The 18,339-nt window shown below is 40.9% G+C and overlaps 1 protein-coding gene across 8 annotated transcripts in view; it reads left to right on the forward strand.

Moving 5' to 3' along the window:
• ZNF536 (zinc finger protein 536) overlaps positions 1-18,339 on the forward strand; it is a 343,245-nt gene that overhangs the window by 143,126 nt on the left and 181,780 nt on the right. For 7 of the 8 annotated variants that reach the window (XM_064722742.1, XM_064722741.1, XM_064722747.1 and 4 more), the window contains exon 6: positions 14,719-16,890. In XM_064722742.1, the coding sequence (XP_064578812.1) occupies positions 14,721-16,890 (2,170 nt within the window). In that variant the 5' untranslated portion in view covers positions 14,719-14,720. Of the gene's footprint in view, positions 1-7,981; positions 8,121-14,718; positions 16,891-18,339 lie in introns of all 8 variants that reach the window. The other variant, XM_064722746.1, reaches the window with a different exon arrangement.

Consider the following 18,339-nt stretch of genomic DNA (forward strand, 5'->3'; position numbering starts at 1 on the left):
TTAAAAGACAGTTGTTTTGAAAGCAAAATATCACTTGACCCCGAAGAGACAGGCAATTGCAGCCCTGGGGTTAGGTATAACAACAGAGCTGGATTTGCTGTGGGAATGCAAACAGCAGGCCTGGAAACAGATTTAGGTTTTTTCTGTAGCTTCATTGTTTGCATATGCAACTTTCAAACTGCTGTTTTTGTTGCTCTAAGAGCAGTCTCTTCTGAGAACACCCTTCTTTTGGGCTGGAATGGCCATTTTATGAGATAAAAGTAAGAATTTTTGTCTAAAACAGATTCTGTTCCATGGGGCAAAACAAACAGAGCTATCATAACACTTTAAATAGTAATCAAATATGTTTTTCTGTTTGCATTCAAAAAGGTGGAAAGGTAACTTGACAAGATGAAAGAAGGAACCAGATTTGTGTACCCCCCTTTCTCAGTAACAGGTATAGAGTTTTAGAGAAGACTTCAAGGCAAAAAGAAAAAAGCATAGAATATACTGTTATGGTGTTATTTTTGTCTTTCATTTTTATGACAACTTATTTGTACTTAAAGGAATCTTTCCAAAGAGTTAAGAAGCATCATTAAATAAAGACTGTGAAATGTGCAATATGGCTTATTTATTTAAATGTTAATTGGTCCAACGAACACTTCTAATTAGCTCTATATTTGCTTAGCAAAAAGTTTTACAAATTCCAATTGTGAAAAGCAGCTATTTTGAGCTGGTAAGCATGTTGCAGAATCAGCTATGATTTTTCTATAGTTCTCAGCCCTTGAAGGCACAATTTAATTTTTCATGTATGCATACTAGCAACGGTAAACACTTGCGAGTGTAAAGAACCTTCTTTAATTAGCTGCACAACAATTAAAGGATTCACAAACTAAATTGAACCCTGTCTCTGTGCTTACTAGCTGAATTCTACCACCTGTCACAACAGCACTTTGTTCAATCTGTTATGCAAAATCATTATAGCAATATAGCTGAGGAAAAAAAAAGAGAAAACAGCAATTATTTCTTACTTTTCTCTTGAATGGGTTATTTTGGGTTATACTGATGTCAGGTTCATTGAAGCTAACCTTTTGAAATCTGTAACAGCATAATACTTATATGGCAGGCTTAGAATAGCTAGGAGAATATTTTGTTTTACCCTTTTAAGAGCAAGTGAGGCACATCCTGAAAGTACGGTACTTTCTCTGATCATTTGGAGGAAAAAAAGCTCACCAAAAACTGTGCTAACTCCTGCAGCAGCCTGTTATTGCTCTTTGTCAGATGAAAAAATGACCAACATCTCATAGTACAAAATACTCTTTTGTTATTAAAGCTTGTATGCCAATATGAAATCTAGTTTTAAAACCCACTGGTTTTCTAAAGTGGAAAGAGTTGCACTTTTAGCTTACCTGTTGTGGCTTCTGACATATGTGATCATTCTTCAGATCCTGAAACTAAAGCAGCTCATAAATATAATCTATAAAATACTGGACTTAATTGTGTGCTAACTTTATTTTCCCTTCAAGGAGAAGTGGTTAAAAATGAAGAAGTTTGCATCTTTACAGAAGAGCCTCACCTCTCATTTAGATTGCACCCCTTTTCTGGAGGGAGCTTAGAGGAGCAGGGGCACCAGGACACCAGGGGACTCCCCCATTTACCCCTCCTGTACCTCCCTGCACAGGAGTCAGGCTCTGACAGCTCCTGCACTCCTGGCTTGGGGTGTGCAAAGCTTCAGGCACCATTTCACCCCTCTGCTGCCTGCAGAGGTGAGCACCTGGTTACCCCCTGCTCACTCCTCTTCCTACTCACTTTGTGCTGGGCAGAATTGGAGGGCACAGGAGGAAGGTGGAAACTTATGAAAGGCCAGCTGGGGAGGAGGTGGGCATGGGGCAAGAGGGTGAAAGCCCTCGGGTGACCTGCCCTGCTGCTCCTTGCCCAGCTCCTTGCAGGGACAGCGATCCACCCTCAGCACCCCAGGGTTTGTGGTGCTGCTGAGCATTCCCAGTGAAGCAGCAGTGTGTTCTCTCTGTGTAAGGACTGTGGGGAGTGAGGAAGACCTGTTTAGGTTTCTCTTTATTCTGCAGTGACAGCTGACAGGAATGTGCACCTCGCTGCCAGCTCTCCTGCGGGAGAGGCACAGGTACAGTTCTGTGTGCTCACCAGAGCTGAGGAGCTGAAAGCAAAGCTGCCTGCTGACAGCTTCCTGAAATCATATCAATAACATATTGTTAGCTCTGCTGATTGAAGCTAAAAGAGTCTGCTGTTGGATAAAGGATATGTGATACGGGCATTTCATAAGCTAGGGATATAAATGAATAACTCTGCTCATTCACAGTGCTTACACTTTTTACAGTATAATTTTTATACTATTGTCATTTTTCAATATTTTTGAAAAACACAGAAAGATAACAAAGAAGTTGTTAAATAACACTGTGAGTTTGGCTTTTTTCTAAAATAGTCAGTCAGAAAATAAAATTCAACAAAAAATTGGCAAAAGACTTCTCTTTTTGTTACTTAAAAAAATTAGAAAAAAATAGAGCTGCAAGGAAGCCAAATACTTTGATTAAACTTGACTTAAATTCTCAGATAATTTTGCACTGAAGTATGACAAGCCACAATATGCTCTATACATCTACTTCTTTCTTTCTCACATCAAATAAGAATAGTTAGCCTATTCTGAAGTATAAAACTAAGGAGATGAAAATCCTCTTAATTAGAAAGAGATATAATGATCTCCATATTCATAAGTATAGGTGCAAGGGGCTGGAATTCAGAAAAATGAGTTTCTGCTTGGGCAACAGGAGCAATGCCCAAACAGGGATTTTGTGTGGGAACTCCTGACTGCTCTCAGCTCTGGAGATTTGGGATTCGGTCCTGTAGGAAGAGAATCTCTCTGATGCTCCTGTTGTAAGTAGTAGGAGCCCAGTCACTGCCTCCCATGGCCAGGGGCTTGAACCTGAGCCACCAAACCTTTCTCCCCACTTTGGTCTGGCTTTGTGTTTTGCTGGAGTCACCTGCATTCACACTGGTTTGCAGAGTGTGAATTAACATTGAGTGAAGCTTTACACTGGAGAAAGTGAACACAAACTGCTCATTTGCACAGGCTTTTCAAGAGGCTTGGAATAGTTTCAGTGAGAGTTTGTGGTGTTTTTGTGTGTGTTGTGTTGAAATCTTGCAGTGAAGCAGTCCCTGTTAGTCCCTGGTCCTTCTGATAACAACTGTAGCTGCTCTCAGCTCTCTGTGGGGCTGGAGGCTCCTGGGATGCTGTCAGTCACTCGAAGGAGTTTGGTCAGAGCTGTTTGTGGCCAGAGCTGGCTGCTAAGGATATATTACAGTCAGCAGAGTCCATCTCCCACCTGACTTTGCAACCGTAATTGAACTTGCCAGGGTCTGTCATCCTGGGATTGCATTTATCAGACTTTCTTTGTCAGCTTTGTTACCACTCACCTATCACCATGAGAGGCTGTCTTTTCAGCCAAGGGCCTGCAATGTTGCAATTAACATCAAAATTACTTCAAGGATTTTTATCCTGCAGGTAGCTTTAGAATGTTATTATATTTTTACAGTATTCCTTCTCCCCTCCTTCATCTATCTGCCATGTGTCTGCCAGGTTTTCAGTGCCTTTCTGTTAATGATCAAAGCTACTGTGCCCACATGAAACAGGGGTGCCTGAGCAGCAGTTGGTGCCCAGCTTGTTGGGTCCTGAGGGCAAAGGGAGGAGATTCTCTGTTCCCTTCAGGGGCTGCACAAAAGGTCCCATCTTTGCAAAGCCAAGAGCACTGCAAAGATGGGACCTTTTCTTGTGCTCACTGGTGTGACACCATTGTTATTCCCTTGGCTTAACTGCAAAACTGTGACAACTGTTTGGTACCACCATTCAGAGGAAAAGGCAGAATAATCTCACTGCAACAGGTAGAGAGGACTTTAAATCAGCTGGGAAAATACAGGGAAGTACCCCAGGTCAGTTACTTTTGGTATAGATGTTCCTCTTTGGGGTTGTCTTCCTCCCTCTGAAAGAGCAGTGTGGTGTATTTCTTTTTGCTCCTCTAAAAGGACATAGGATAAAGAGCTTGTTTTCTGGAAATTCCTCAGGGTGGGTGGGTGTCTGAGCAGCACAGAGACTGCTAACCACACCCTGGTAAGCCCGAGCCACTTGTATCAGTGGGAAAGCAGCTCAGGAGGTCCAAGCTGGCCTTGGAGTTCCCAGCTCTGCTCTTGTGCTCATGACAGTGATCAATTGGTAAAGTTAAATGGCAGAAGCAGTGAGGTATCAGTAAGAATATGGGCAGAACAGAACACCAATGCAATAAAGGGGATTTGTGTTTTCTTCTGCGTCATTTTACTTGGTATTAATTAGGTACATTTTTTCATGCCTTAGTCTGTGTGATATTTCCTCATCTATCTTTTCCACTTAATTCTTTAACGAGTTTTTTCTTTCTGCTTTTTGGGAGACCACAAACACAAGGGGTATTCTGTGAATTGTTTGCTCTATTTTCCAGCATTACCCTGCTTCTAGTGTCCCTGCCTATTTCAACTGCATCTTTTACTCCATCTCATTTCACTCAAACTTTAAGGCTTTCTCAGCTTTATTCTTTGTTTCCTTTTTCCCCCTGGAAATTAGTATTAAACTAATATGATGAGTAATAACTCATGAAAGCCACTTGTATATAAGAATCACTACAACCATCTAAATTTTGTGTGGTATTTTTTGTCACCAAGTTTATGTGTTATAGGGAGAAGAAGAATAAATCAGTTGGACTGAGGGAAGAAAGAAGATAGAATTTGGAGATAGAAAGTATTAACGGCCAAGAATCTCTGTTATTAAAAAACAAAACAAAAAAATCTAGCATTTTAAACAAATAAAAAAAATTATGCTGACAGGTTTGCCATGAGTTAAAAAACTCTGTCTATTCAGCAGTCAATTATGTTTGATAAAGGAAAGCTATCTGGCATACTGGACTAAGCAATGGGAGTCAAGAGTTCTGGATGCTGTCCCTGGCTTCTTTACAGAGGATGAGCCATCTATTTAAGTCAAGATACATGGCAAGCTTTTTCCTAAATGAGATATGGAAATGATCAGTTTGGGATACTTATTTCTACAGTGCTGAAATTCTGAAAACCTTGGTCTCTTCATGCTCTTTGGGAGCACAGAAATTGGGCAAGTTACTTCTGAATTTCTACCGGTTTCCCCTTCCATTGTATTAAGATGTTGGATATTTCTGTACCCAGCAAAGAAGCATTTATCAAAGGTGTTCCTCTCCTCTCTGATTGAATTGATCACAGTGTGCTTTGGGGTCCCATGTGCTGGAGGCCTTTAGGGAATGCTGGGGCAGAAGCTGCTGGGGGGAAACGAGGAGCTCTTTCCACATCTGTAGTGTGGCTCTTTATGCTTTTCATGGGGGTGATTTTTTTTTAATATAGTTTTTTTCCTAAATATACTGACCTTGAAGAATGCAGCAATTGATCTTTTCATTCTCTCTATATTTCTTCCTCTCTTTTGTTCCCCATTTAGAATTCTTGGGAGTAAAATAAATGCAGTTGTATTATATATGTACTTTAGGGGTATGTATTATCACATATGTTCTCTTTCATGTGCAACAGGTTACACAAGATTTAATATATTAATCTTTCCTTTTTCTTAAAACATTCTCTTAGGCACGTAGTTTCTGTCTTGATGTCATCACAGGTAGCCCATATGCTTAGTGATGCATTGTTTTGTCTACAGTCTAACTCAATAGCATGCAATTTGGAGCATCCTTAATTATCCTACGAACCATTTTGTGATAATGAAACCAAATATGGTGTAGACTTGGCTGACATCTCTGTGATATTACTTGGCATACCAAATATTTCTGTTTCAAATATAAATTGGTTACTGCTTCTTCAAAATATGCATTCTATTAATTAAATCTATACTTGAGACATCATCCCCCCACCTCCCAAGCTGTTATAAGTATTCTCTCTCTCCTTGTTCTGTATGCAGATAGGGTTGGTATAGGCTCTCTAATTTGACAAAAAATAGGCTAACCTTGGGGTCTTTCAGTCCTACAACCACAGCTGAGTGTGCAGAGTCTTTCCATATAACTAGGTCTTTTGTTCCACTAGAGCAAATGACTTAATTTGTTAGAGAGCTTTTTTTTTTTTAAAAGGTTTAACTGTAACAGTCTTTACCTAATAGACCTGGGATTGCAGGGAGGTGATTAATGTGAATTAAAGGATCTCTGTGACACAGGACTAAAGGACAAAATTACGGTGCTGTTGTTGTTGGCAATCCCACCCGTGCAATTTAATTCCTCCCTAAACCAGATTCCCAACATTTTGCATAAAGTTAAAGGAGAAGTCTAACTGGACCACATACTTTTCAAAAGTCTCTCTATTCAGGGATGTTCTGTTTATGCATTTTCCCGGGCAATGAGTGTCTTTGTCCCTTGAAATCCATCTATTTATTGCAGTGACACCTACTGCTGAGAGAGCTGATCCGCAGCAGGCTCGGATCCTGTTAAACTTGGCCAACAAGCACTTTGTGACTCAACCAGCAGATGTTTCTGTGGCTCAGGTCAAAGGCAACTTATGGACTCGGGTTTTTTTGCTTTGCTCCTAGCATTAAGTGCCAGGAAAGTCAACACTAGGTACAGACAGCTGACCTGACCAGTAGCAGGAGGAGCTGAACCAGGCCCCTGAGGATCTGCAAAGACCAAAGCATTAGTCTGTTGAGCCACTGTGCTGGCTACAGTCCAGCAGTTTCAGACAACTGACTATCTGATTGCATGCCTGGGTTTTAGTAATGATTTCACATACTTATTTGATGATTTGTATCCAAGCTTATGCTTCTGACAGGTGCCCTTGCGAACAAAATCTCGCTGGGCTATCACATATGAATATTTCACAGTCAATCATACTTTGATCTCTGGGACATATGTGCATTTGACATTATATTTAGCTGTGCACAAAATCTAAGTCTAAGCCTTTGTGAAATGAAAAAAAAAAAATCATCAACCCATCATTACAGTTTTGGATTTAAGTAGTTTCAAACTGTGCTTTGAGTTCTGCGGTCTTAACTCTTCTTTATTGATCTCTTTGTAATTGGTTCAGGGGGCCTGATCCTCCTGTCCTCTCCCAGCTGAAATGCTTGGCCTTTTATTTGGAACTTTCCTGTGTGAGGAATGCAGGATTAATAGGGTCAACATTATGTATCTTTTAATGTTATATAATGGGTTAGAGCGTTGCAGACTTCCAGAGCAGTGCAGTGTCCTCAGATGAGAATAGGAGATTCAGAGGCCTTTCCATGCTGTAAAAATGACAAAAAATGAAATAATAAATATGCTTTGTAGAGTCTTCCAGGCATTTTATTATTTTATTTGTACTCTGTGATGGTAAAGTGGTTCATTAAAAGCTTAATTTTAAGGTTTCTTCAATCTGATGTGGATGCCAGTTAGATTAATTAAAGTGAATGATCAGATAGGAGCTACAGGAAATTGATCAAATTGGAGAGGGTTTAATCAGTTGTATACATTCCAAATTACATGAAAATAACAAATTTACTTTAAAAAATGCTGTTTCTAAAGTAACAGAAGCTTTAGTTTAATGAAGCATTTCACAAATAAGGCTCCAATATGAATTTTGGTATCACTCTTTTCTTTACTTTTGCCATCAAAAGATCACTAGGAAAAAAAAAGTAAAATGAGAATCAATGTTTATAAGCTAAGAAATAATGATCCCAGATGCAACCAGTGCCTGGAAAAAAAATCTTTTTTTTTTTTTTTTTATTTTTTAATCTACTGAACTTTCAGTAGCAATTATTTATCCTTCTCTTCTTTGGATCTGACTTCTTAAGTATATGCAAGTGAAATAGAATAAATAAGGAGGAAAACAGATTTTGCTAAGTCACATGCAAAGTAGCAATAAATCAAACAGCTTGTCTGCATTCTTCTAATCTTTCTATTCTAATCTGTGAGTGAGATTTATAAATGACCTCTCCTCTCCTCTGTGCTCATCTTCCTAGATTGTGATCACAAATGGTTCAGAGTCCTCCACTCCATGGGTGCTACCAACCAAAGGCTGCTCTGGTGATTTATCTTCCACTGATCACTTATCAGTCCCAAAGGCTGTGCTAACTAGAAAGTACCCTGCAGATGTAACAGGTATTTTAGAAAGCAACTCTCTTCCCAGTCCAGAGCAAAGGCAGTACAGCCTCAGCAAACCATTTTCTGTCTGCTAATGACTTTTGAAACTTCAAAATCCCTCTGCTAACCCTTCTTTAAGACATAAAAACTGTTGTGGAATGAGTTGGCTCTGTTGTTACTAAAGGAGTACTTTGTTTTGGAATCAATAAGCAGCTTGTTTAAATATCAGCACTACAAAGCAGCCACAGTTTTGTCAAATGCCTTCCCGGCTGCCCCCTGCGTGGTGCCGGCGCTGGAGGATGGGTGATGGAGTGGGGCTGTGGGATGGAGCCTCCTGGGATGTGGGATGGGGCAGCTCTGGAGCCTCCTGGGGTGTGGGATGGAGCAGCCCTGGAGTCTCCTGGGCTGTGGGATGGAGCCTCCTGGGCTGTGGGATGGAGCAGCCCTGGAGCCTCCTGGGATGTGGGATGGGGCAGCTCTGGAGCCTCCTGGGGTGTGGGATGGGGCTGCCACAGAACCTCCTGGGATGTGGGATGGGGCAGCCCTGGAACCTCCCGAGATGTGGGATGGGGCAGCTCTGGAGCCTCCTGGAGCTGCGGATGAGGCAGCCCTGCTCCCCCAGAGCTCTGGGCAGGCTGTGCTCTGCTCCTGCTCCAAACCAGCTCTCTCCAACAGGAGCTGCGAGTTACACGTGCTCTGCAATGCCCACAAAGCCCAAATGTGCTAATGTCACTAGTGGTGATAGCCAATTACCAAGCTGGCCTTAATAATGTTTAAATAAAAACAAATAGATAGGGCACATTACCTGTAGGCCAACTTTCTTTTTTTAAAGACATCCTGTTATACTCCAGAAACCATATATTTTCCTGATATAATTATATTATACCCCAAGGAACAGGACACCTACTTAACAAAAACTCCTATGAAGTCGATGCAATTACTCTATTTTACATAAGTAAAATGAGAATAGAATCTGGCCTAATGTTTATTTCATTTTATCAGACTGGATAATGCTGTCCTGGTGGCATTAAATACAGCTGATCTCTCCCCTCCCCTTCCGTGCACACATGTTTTTGTTAAAATCCAACTATTTACATCTATGTCTCTTAGTATTGCCTACAAATCAGTCAAAGAAGAGTAGGTCATTTATCCTGCCCTACTGTTTATATATTAATCATCTGGCAAATAAACTGCTCAGTATCCTACCCACCTCAGTAATATTTGTGATGTAATTTGTTTGGATGCCCAAATGTCACCAGCGTTGATTGTAAGAGATGAAAAAAATGTACTTGCTCAGCACACCAAGCTCTGGGCTAAAATGTAAGCATGAAATCTCTGGTTTATTTTTGTAATAATGTTTACAGCTGTTTAATGACCCTGAAAGGGTTCAGTAGTCTGGTGTTCTGTATTTCTTAACAGGAGTGTATTATGCTTATAACAGCTTTAGTTCAACTGTTTCTGCTGCAACAATAAGAACAATATTTAATAAAAATTCAATATATATTCTGATCTCAGCAATACCTGTTTACGGGTTGCTAAGAACTGAAGCAGTCTTTCTAGAATTTGCCAGTGGACCACAAGATAATGTAGATGTATGTGAATTTTTCTAGCTGGAAAGATAAATACCAGGTCTATATTCTGAAAGCATAAGTAACAGTGTGTGTAGCTCTAACTGCTCAGAGGATCAGGGCCAGAGCGAGCTTGTCGTTTAAACACGTGAGCTTGTAAAGCATTACTTTGCTTACTGAACTGTAAATCTTTTAACTAACCTAATCTAAGCCATAATAACAGCACAACAGTGGCTTTAAAATGACTGTTTTCTCTACAGAGGGGAGAGCTTCAGTGTGTGTGTGTATCCAGCAGGAATGAACAGGTGTAAATAAGAGCTGAATTTGGTCCATCTGTTTGCAAAGATAACAGGTGTGTGTCTGCACATATGTGTCTGTATACAGATATTCATGTGCCTGCATATGTTTACATGTGTGCCCAGGCATAGATTTATCTTTAAATTCTCCCATCCTGCTTGCCATATTTTTTTTTCTCTGTTTCCAGCAAGAGGAAGCTCAGCTTCTCGTATTACATTAATGTAGTTGTGATGACAGGCATTTCTGGTGTCATAATTGGTTTTAAATTCCAGTAATCCATTTCAAATAGTTAAATAAAATCTGTGTGTTCAATTGAAATGGCTAAAGCCAGAACTTTCGCTATTGATATCACAGGAAATAGTCTTGAGGGCAAAAATGTGAGCGAAATCAAAATAACTATTAGTATCATCAAAGGGACTTGAATGTCTCACTGTACCTTTATGTAGGAGATGAGAGAGAGTATTTTATAATATCTGTATCCCACAGTGAGTTTCATAAGCTGAGCTCCTCCTCAGAGGAACAGGATCCTGCCCGCTGGGCACAGTTTGTGGCCAGATGGCCTTGGACGGTCGGTGTGCTGCCTCCCAGGGGTGCTGCTGCCCTGCCCAGCGCAGAGTGAGCCCAGCTGGGTGTAGCCTGTGAATGCAGCGGGGCTGGTTTGGCGCTTTTTGGCCACAGCAACTCACCTGGGCAAGAGCTGAGGGTTTCTTTGGGTTGGAAAGGGCAGCCCGTGACTGCTGATCCCAACGTGCTCTGGTGCGGTGCCGTGTCTTGAGGGACACTGTCTTCACCCAACATTTGAGATAATTAAAGGTCAGAAGTTTACTAAATAAACTCCAGCAAATATATTTTGAATTCTTTAACAATCTCAAATTTGATTTGTAGTTCATTTTGTAAACATTTGTTAACTACAGAGAACATTGTGCTTCGTTCCCAGCACAAGAGATGGCAAAACATTCTGTGCCTTCCTTATATGAGAGATCAGGATCATGAAAATAATGTGATAGACTATATATTTAACAACTGAAAGCTAGAGGTTTTCCCTATCATGGAGCATCAAAGTAGCACTTATTAATGGACTTTTCCAGATTTTTTATTTTTGTATACCTTGACACCGAGGTGGGTACCATGAACTGCAGGGGCCTCAGTGGGGAATGAAAGCCCCTTGCTCCACCTGAGGTAACCCTCTCTGGCCACAGACCTACACAGGAATGATGGATAAAGAGGGAGAGAATGAAATTGCAAATTCTTTTTGTTTTTTTTTAGAGAAATTAGGAAAATTAGATTGAGTTATCTAATTCATAGTGGAATGATGGATGAGGCTGTGTTTTGTTTCTGTCTTGCATGTGGATACAAGATGAGATTTTGGTAGGTTTTGCTGTGAGAGGGCTAAGGGATACCAGGAGTGGTTTCTGTGAAAGCTGATCAGTAGCAAGGTCCCTGTGTTCAGAAAAGCTGTAACTGGGCATGGCAGGGGAGAAATGTCACAGGGCAGTACTTTCAGTGCCATGGTTATGCTTTGCAATGAAACCAGGTTGGAGTGAGGAACAGAGGAGACAATTCAGAGCCAGAGGGAGGAGCAGGCCTGCAAGAAGCAGGGGCAGATGAGGGGGAAATGCAGTTTAAGTGAAGAATACATCTTGAGATGGTGGTGGCTGGATCCCAGGAACTGCACGGCTGATCAGAGTGGGTGGCATTCAGAGCTGGTTGTTGCTCACTAAGCAGAGGCTTTGCTGACCTTTCTGCATATTTAATAAAAAATGTAAAACATTTGCCATGCCAAAAGATCCATGTGGGGGAGTTAGGCTCCCCCGACTTAATCCAAAATTATTAGTCTTTAAATGAGAAATTATGGATTTGGTATTCCTCTAAACGATTTTTTTTGCTTGTTCTCTCAATATTCTACATTAAATATTTCTGTATGAGTTTGGAAGACAGAAAATAGCAAAAAGGAAAAATTGGAAAACTTGCCATGTTCCAGCTACAACTGCTGTTACTTTATTAAAGTTATATTTGAAAAAGAAGCACAGAATAACGAAAACCTCAACCACAACTCCCCTCCCCAATCCAAATAACCATACATTTGAACTGATGCTTAGGGTTAAACATCAGAATTAATAAATTCCACTGGGATCTGTCAGCATTTCCAAACTTCGATAGAGCATAAAATGCTAAAATTAACTACCCAAACCTCTCTGAGCATGTAAAAGCACCAGGTCCTATTGAGATCAACTGAAAAAAAAAAAAATTAGACTGTAGTTTTGAAGCTGTTATAGAATAATGACAATTCACAAAGACCTTTCTAAACATTCTTCAGTGTTTGTGTGTGTCAGCACATGCTATGCATTTCTGGAATTGTCACATTCTTGTTTGCCAGCATGCCTTGTTTAAGCATGGTGGGGAGAAATAACACTCCTGGGTATGTGAAATCCAGAGAAATAGTAGATTCAGGTTGTGTTGTTATTTGTGAGAGTATTTTTTTTTTTTAAGAAGCACATAGGCAGATATTCAAAATCTGGGTTAACTTCAGGCAATGGCAGACCTAAGGACCACAGGTATTCAGTTGTTTAATTAATCCTTTTGAACATGAATTTGGTTTGTTCCAAAAGTTAAGAAAACTTTCAGAAATTAAAAAAAAAAAGTGGTTTGTGTGTACCCACATTTTGAATGATTGTGGTCTGCTGCACAGAAAACTTGAATGGAAATTAAGAATTTTCCTTGTTTGCTACATGGCCTTGGGTGAACACCTGGCTTAATTATGTTCTCCTACTCTCTACTTTTGGAAAACAGGCACTGCAAGCTAAATTTAAGTGGATTTCTTTTATAGACTTAACTTCTTTATATTTTTATGAATAACAACATTGACAGCAGGCAAATAATGGGCCCCAATATGTGACCCAAATCAGACTGTTGAATTTTGAAAAAGATCTGTTATGTATATGGGCAAAATTAGGTGGCTCTAGTTCTTTTTTAATACACGTGAATATAACTCTTTCCTGTACTTACAAGATCTGCATTGTGTCACAACCTCAGTCATCCTGCCAGGAGCAAAGAGGTCTCCCCTCAAAGACCTCCCATACTTTGTTTTTAGGCCCTGATCCTGCAAATACTTAATCATGTGTGGAACTTTGCTTTCAAGAGTCACCCTTTGAAGTCTACTGGACTGCTCCCACGAGCACAATTACATGCATTTTAAGTGTGTGCCAGATCTGGACCTTGAATTGTCTATCAAGTGGCCACTGTGTAGCTGTGTGAGGAGTGGAGTCCACCCAGGGTATGCCTGGAGCCTTTGTGGAAGACACAGGGAAAAAATGCTTTTGGCTAAGGCCAAAGAGAGGGGTGACCAAATTAAATTTTTAAGAACCTATAGAATTCAGTGGTTTTGAGAGTGAATAAAGTGTCAAATCATGCCACTGAACAACAAAAATCTTAATTGTAGTCTAATATAATCTTATAGCATCATATAGTTTATGAATTAGTTATGAGAAACTTTATATTTTTAACAGAATTTTATGGATGCATTATATCTGTATAGAGTAGAGAAGTGGCAAGGATGGATTATTGTGGACAATTATGCAGACCAGAACAGAGCACTTGTGTTTAACAAACAGCTCTGAATTCTAATTTCCTGCAATATACATAGTGTAGCTACAATTTGTAGTCATTACTGTGTATTAGGAAAGTTATTAGAATTCTTAAACTTGTTGAGGCTTTCCACAACACCTTTCCCAGATTTTAATTGGTTTTATCTAGTTCCATAAGAGAGCTCTTTAAAACAAATCAAAGTGTCTTAAATCACATGTATCACCCATCGAAAGACTTCCAGAGATATTCCTTCTGTAATCTGGCAAGTTTTCCTAGTAACAGAAATCTGAAGGTTCTCAATGATGAATTGAAAGACTTGGCAGAAGATAATTTGTGCCTTTTGATGGGCTCAGTTTCAAAATGACAAAATAACAATGTTTTGTAACAGAAGGGTTAAATCTTAATCTCAGAGGTTTACAAAGCTGCTAGTCGCAGTCTCCTTAAAATTTAATATACCTCGTTAATGCTTACTTGCAAACACTGAAGGATTTTTATGATTATAATCATGTGTTACAGCACCTAGTACTGTTTCTAAGCAGCATACTAATCAGCTTAATGAGATATTACTGCACTTTTTGTTGACTAAAGCAAAATCCCTTTTATTGTTCTAAAGCTTGTCCTTTATTTTTTCCCAAAACATTATCTTGTTTTATTGTACACCAGTAAATATCATACCATCGGTTTTTTGTCAAATCATAAAACTATCTTTCTCATTGTAGAATGTGTAATATATTGAATATGGTTAATGGAACTGAAAGTTACAAATGGATTTCTATTTTGGGGTTTTTTTGCTGGCTTTTTAAATGAAAATGGGAGAGATGCATAAGATTTCTTTTTTTATAGATTTAGAAATGCAGACAGGTGCAGTTTCACAAGAAGGACAAGGGAGGTGGTAAATGCCTTTGCCCCTTCTGTAATAATTAGATTTTGAAATTGTCGCATATTTTAAAATAGTAATGAATAGTTCTTGGTATACATGCAGAATGAGTACATGTATGATCAAAACTGTCTAGCACAGTTGGCACTTAATACACTTTTAATTGTTTTTACACTAATTCCTTTGCATTATTATGAGTAGGTAAAACATAAAATGCAAATTGTACGGCAGTGATTCAATGCTTGTAGCTCTTTCACAGTCTGAATCTAAAATATCTTCTGATTTTCAGAGATGGAGGAAGCTAGTTTGTGCCTTGGTGTTTCTTCAGCTGTGCCAGAAGCTGACGCCCATCTCAACAGCACCATACTCAATGGGCAATATTCAATGAGTCAGAAGCTGCACCAGATCACTTCCCAGCTCAGCCATGCCTTCCCAGAGCTCCAGAACAGGCAGAATCCTGAGGAGAAGGCGTCAGTGCCACTAGAAGACAAAAGTCACATGTCCATAGCAAACCAGCCCATCAGCAGCCAGATGGCCCTGCTGGCGAACCAGCTCAACAGAGAGGTGGACACCAGCCTGAACGGGCGTGTGGATCTGCAGCAGTTCCTCAATGGGCAGAACCTGGGGATCATGTCTCAGATGAGCGACATCGAGGATGATGCCAGGAAGAACAGGAAGTACCCGTGCCCCCTGTGCGGGAAACGCTTCCGCTTCAACAGCATCCTCTCGCTGCACATGAGAACCCACACCGGAGAGAAACCCTTCAAGTGCCCCTACTGTGACCACAGGGCTGCTCAGAAAGGCAACCTGAAGATACACCTGCGTACTCACAAGCTTGGGAACCTTGGCAAAGGTCGTGGAAGGGTCCGAGAAGAGAACAGACTTTTGCATGAGCTGGAGGAGAGAGCGATTCTTCGGGACAAGCAGATGAAGAGCAGCCTCCTGCAGCCACGGCCCGATGTGAAAGCGCAGCAGCACACCCAGCCCATGCCGCTCGCAAACTGCAACTTGTCTGTGCCACCTAATCACAACACACCTGACATTTCAAACCCTGTTCCCTCTCCAAAGCCAGCCAGCGTCCAGGAAGAGGTTGTCGCTCAGACAGCCGGGTTCAGATGCACGTTTTGCAAAGGCAAGTTTAAGAAGCGAGAAGAGCTGGACAGGCACATAAGGATCCTACACAAGCCTTACAAGTGCACTCTGTGTGACTTTGCTGCCTCGCAGGAGGAGGAGCTCATCAGCCACGTGGAGAAGGCTCACATAACTGCAGAGTCAGCACAGGGCCAGGGCTCCAACGGGAATGGGGAGCAATCCACCAATGAGTTTCGCTGCGAGGTGTGTGGCCAAGTGTTTAGCCAAGCCTGGTTCCTAAAAGGCCACATGAGAAAGCACAAGGATTCCTTTGAACACTGCTGTCAGATCTGCGGGAGGCGATTCAAAGAGCCTTGGTTTCTTAAAAACCACATGAAAGTTCACCTGAATAAGTTATCTGTAAAGAACAAATCTCCTAATGATCCTGAAGTACCTGTCTCCATCAGCAGCATGTCCCAGGAAGCTCATGCAAACTTGTATTCAAGATATCTGTCATGTTTGCAGAGTGGCTTTCTTCCCCCTGACAAGGCGAGGTTGAGCGAACAAAATCAGATCTACAACAAAGGAGACATGCCCATGAAAGAGAAGGAAGTCTTGGGCAAGCTCCTTTCCCCCATTTCTGGCATTGGCCACGGCATTGCCGAGGGGGATAAACATTCTTTATTGGGCTGTCTCAATCTGGTGCCTCCTCTGAAATCCAGCTGTATAGAAAGGTTACAAGCTGCCGCCAAAGCAGCAGAGATGGATCCAGTAAACAGCTATCAGGCCTGGCAGCTTATGGCAAGGGGAATGGCCATGGAACATGGCTTTTTGTCTAAAGAGCAGCAGATACAGCGCAGCCACGAAGACACTTTGGCAAATGCTGGAGTTATGTTTGATAAGGAGAAGCGGGAGTATGTGTTAGTAGGAGCAGATGGCTCTAAGCAGAAAATGCCTGCTGATTTGGTTCACAGCACTAAAATGGGCAATCAGAGAGACTTGCCAAGCAAACTAGACCCTTTAGAAGGCAGTAGAGATTTTTTGTCACATGGTATGAACCAGGGACTCGATTACAACTTACAAAGTCATGGAAACATAAAAGAAAAGCCAACTGAATGCCCAGACTGCGGCAGGGTTTTTAGAACATACCACCAAGTGGTCGTTCACTCCAGGGTCCACAAAAGAGACAGGAAAGGAGAAGATGAAATAATTCAAGGTAGTCTCGATGAGCGGCGTGGGTCTGGAAGTGATCAAGAGTCTCAGTCTGTCAGCAGGTCGACAACACCAGGGTCCTCTAACATTACTGAAGAAAGTGGAGTAGGTGGGGGTCTCTCGCAGACAGGGAGTGCTCAGGAGGACAGCCCTCATCCTTCCTCACCCTCCTCTTCAGGTATGATAACTTCTTCTTCCCTCTCTGCACTGAAGGCTTCATAGCTCTATTTGGAATCATGGCAGTTAAGTAGCTTATGCATTCTCTTGTCAGGTTGTTTCCTACAGTCCACAGGGATGTGCTGTTATTTGCCAGAACATCTGTGTTTGGGTTCCTGCAATGCCTTTGAGGTTAATTCTCTGCTCACCCTTTTCCCCTGCAAGGGCAGCAGGTTTCCCAGCCTTTCAGCTGACTCCTTCCCACCCTGCAGGGTCTGAGCAGCCACCAATGGCTGTGCCTCTGCCAGGGCCTCTCCCTCCAGGTTTTGGAAGGTGGTTTCCTCCTCTTCTTCTATTCATGGTGTCTCTCTTGCACATCCTGCCCTGTTCTCCCTGTAAAAGGGTGAGGAAGGATGCCTTCCCTGAGCTGTAGTTAATAAACTGCATGTTGGCTCCCCTCTCTGATTGCCTCCTTCTGACAGCCATGTCAGTTCCTTAGCTATGTCCTTGTACCTGGCCACTGGACTGATTAAAAAGAGATTCAGAAATACAAATTACTAACCTTTTTAAAATCTTCTAACTTATGTGCAGATTTTAACTTGTATGAAGCCTTCTGCTTAATTCACACCCGTTTGAAAGTACAAGAAAAAACAGAAGTCAGACTGAAACATTTTAATTGTATTATACGTCATATTAACTTGCTGTGTATAAAATAGCAAAGCAGATAATATTTCATTGGAGATCTCTATAAAATATTGAGCTTCCTGGTACAATTTTTAAAGTTACTAGCCTATGACTGCTGAAATAAAATCTCCAAGTAATAACAGGTAAGATTTCTGGTCTCATGTATATTTCCAAAGTCACTTACTAATGGATAGTAAATTGAAAGTTATATCTTCAGCCCTTTATAAAGAAAGCACCTCACTAATACTGTAATCATTCTGCAAGCCTAACAACAGAGGAAATCATGCCATAACAAATACTCTGTTACTAATGGCAACATTGATTTCTGCAATCAGCCATTAAGTCTAGAAAATGAAAGACAGTTTGAGGTACCTTAAGGCATTACATTGCCCACTGTTAAAGAGCTGGTAACAGGCTGTTGAGGGTAATTCTTTTTAGCTTTTTTTCCCCCAGTTTTGATAAATATTTTAGTATTGGAGGCAATTCACTGTTACAGTTATTAAGTATATGCAAGTTTACTTTTGTTGTTCTTGTCATGCTCCAGTATACTCTACTTCTGAGGCCAAATTAATATAAAAATAGTGTTAGTTTGCTGGCTTATTGCAAACCAGTAAAGAAATTGTTAAGACACATAAATCTGCACTCCACATTCCACAGATTCCTATAGTACTTAATGCTGTTGTTTAAACACCCATGAAACACAGTCTACCCTTAGAGTCATAGCCTTGTTTGCAATTTATTGCTGGGGAGACACATTAGAAAATTCTATGTAGGAACAAGGCTAACA

The sequence above is a fragment of the Zonotrichia leucophrys genome, chromosome 11 (genome assembly GCF_028769735.1).
Source record: "Zonotrichia leucophrys gambelii isolate GWCS_2022_RI chromosome 11, RI_Zleu_2.0, whole genome shotgun sequence".
Lineage (NCBI taxonomy): Eukaryota > Metazoa > Chordata > Aves > Passeriformes > Passerellidae > Zonotrichia > Zonotrichia leucophrys.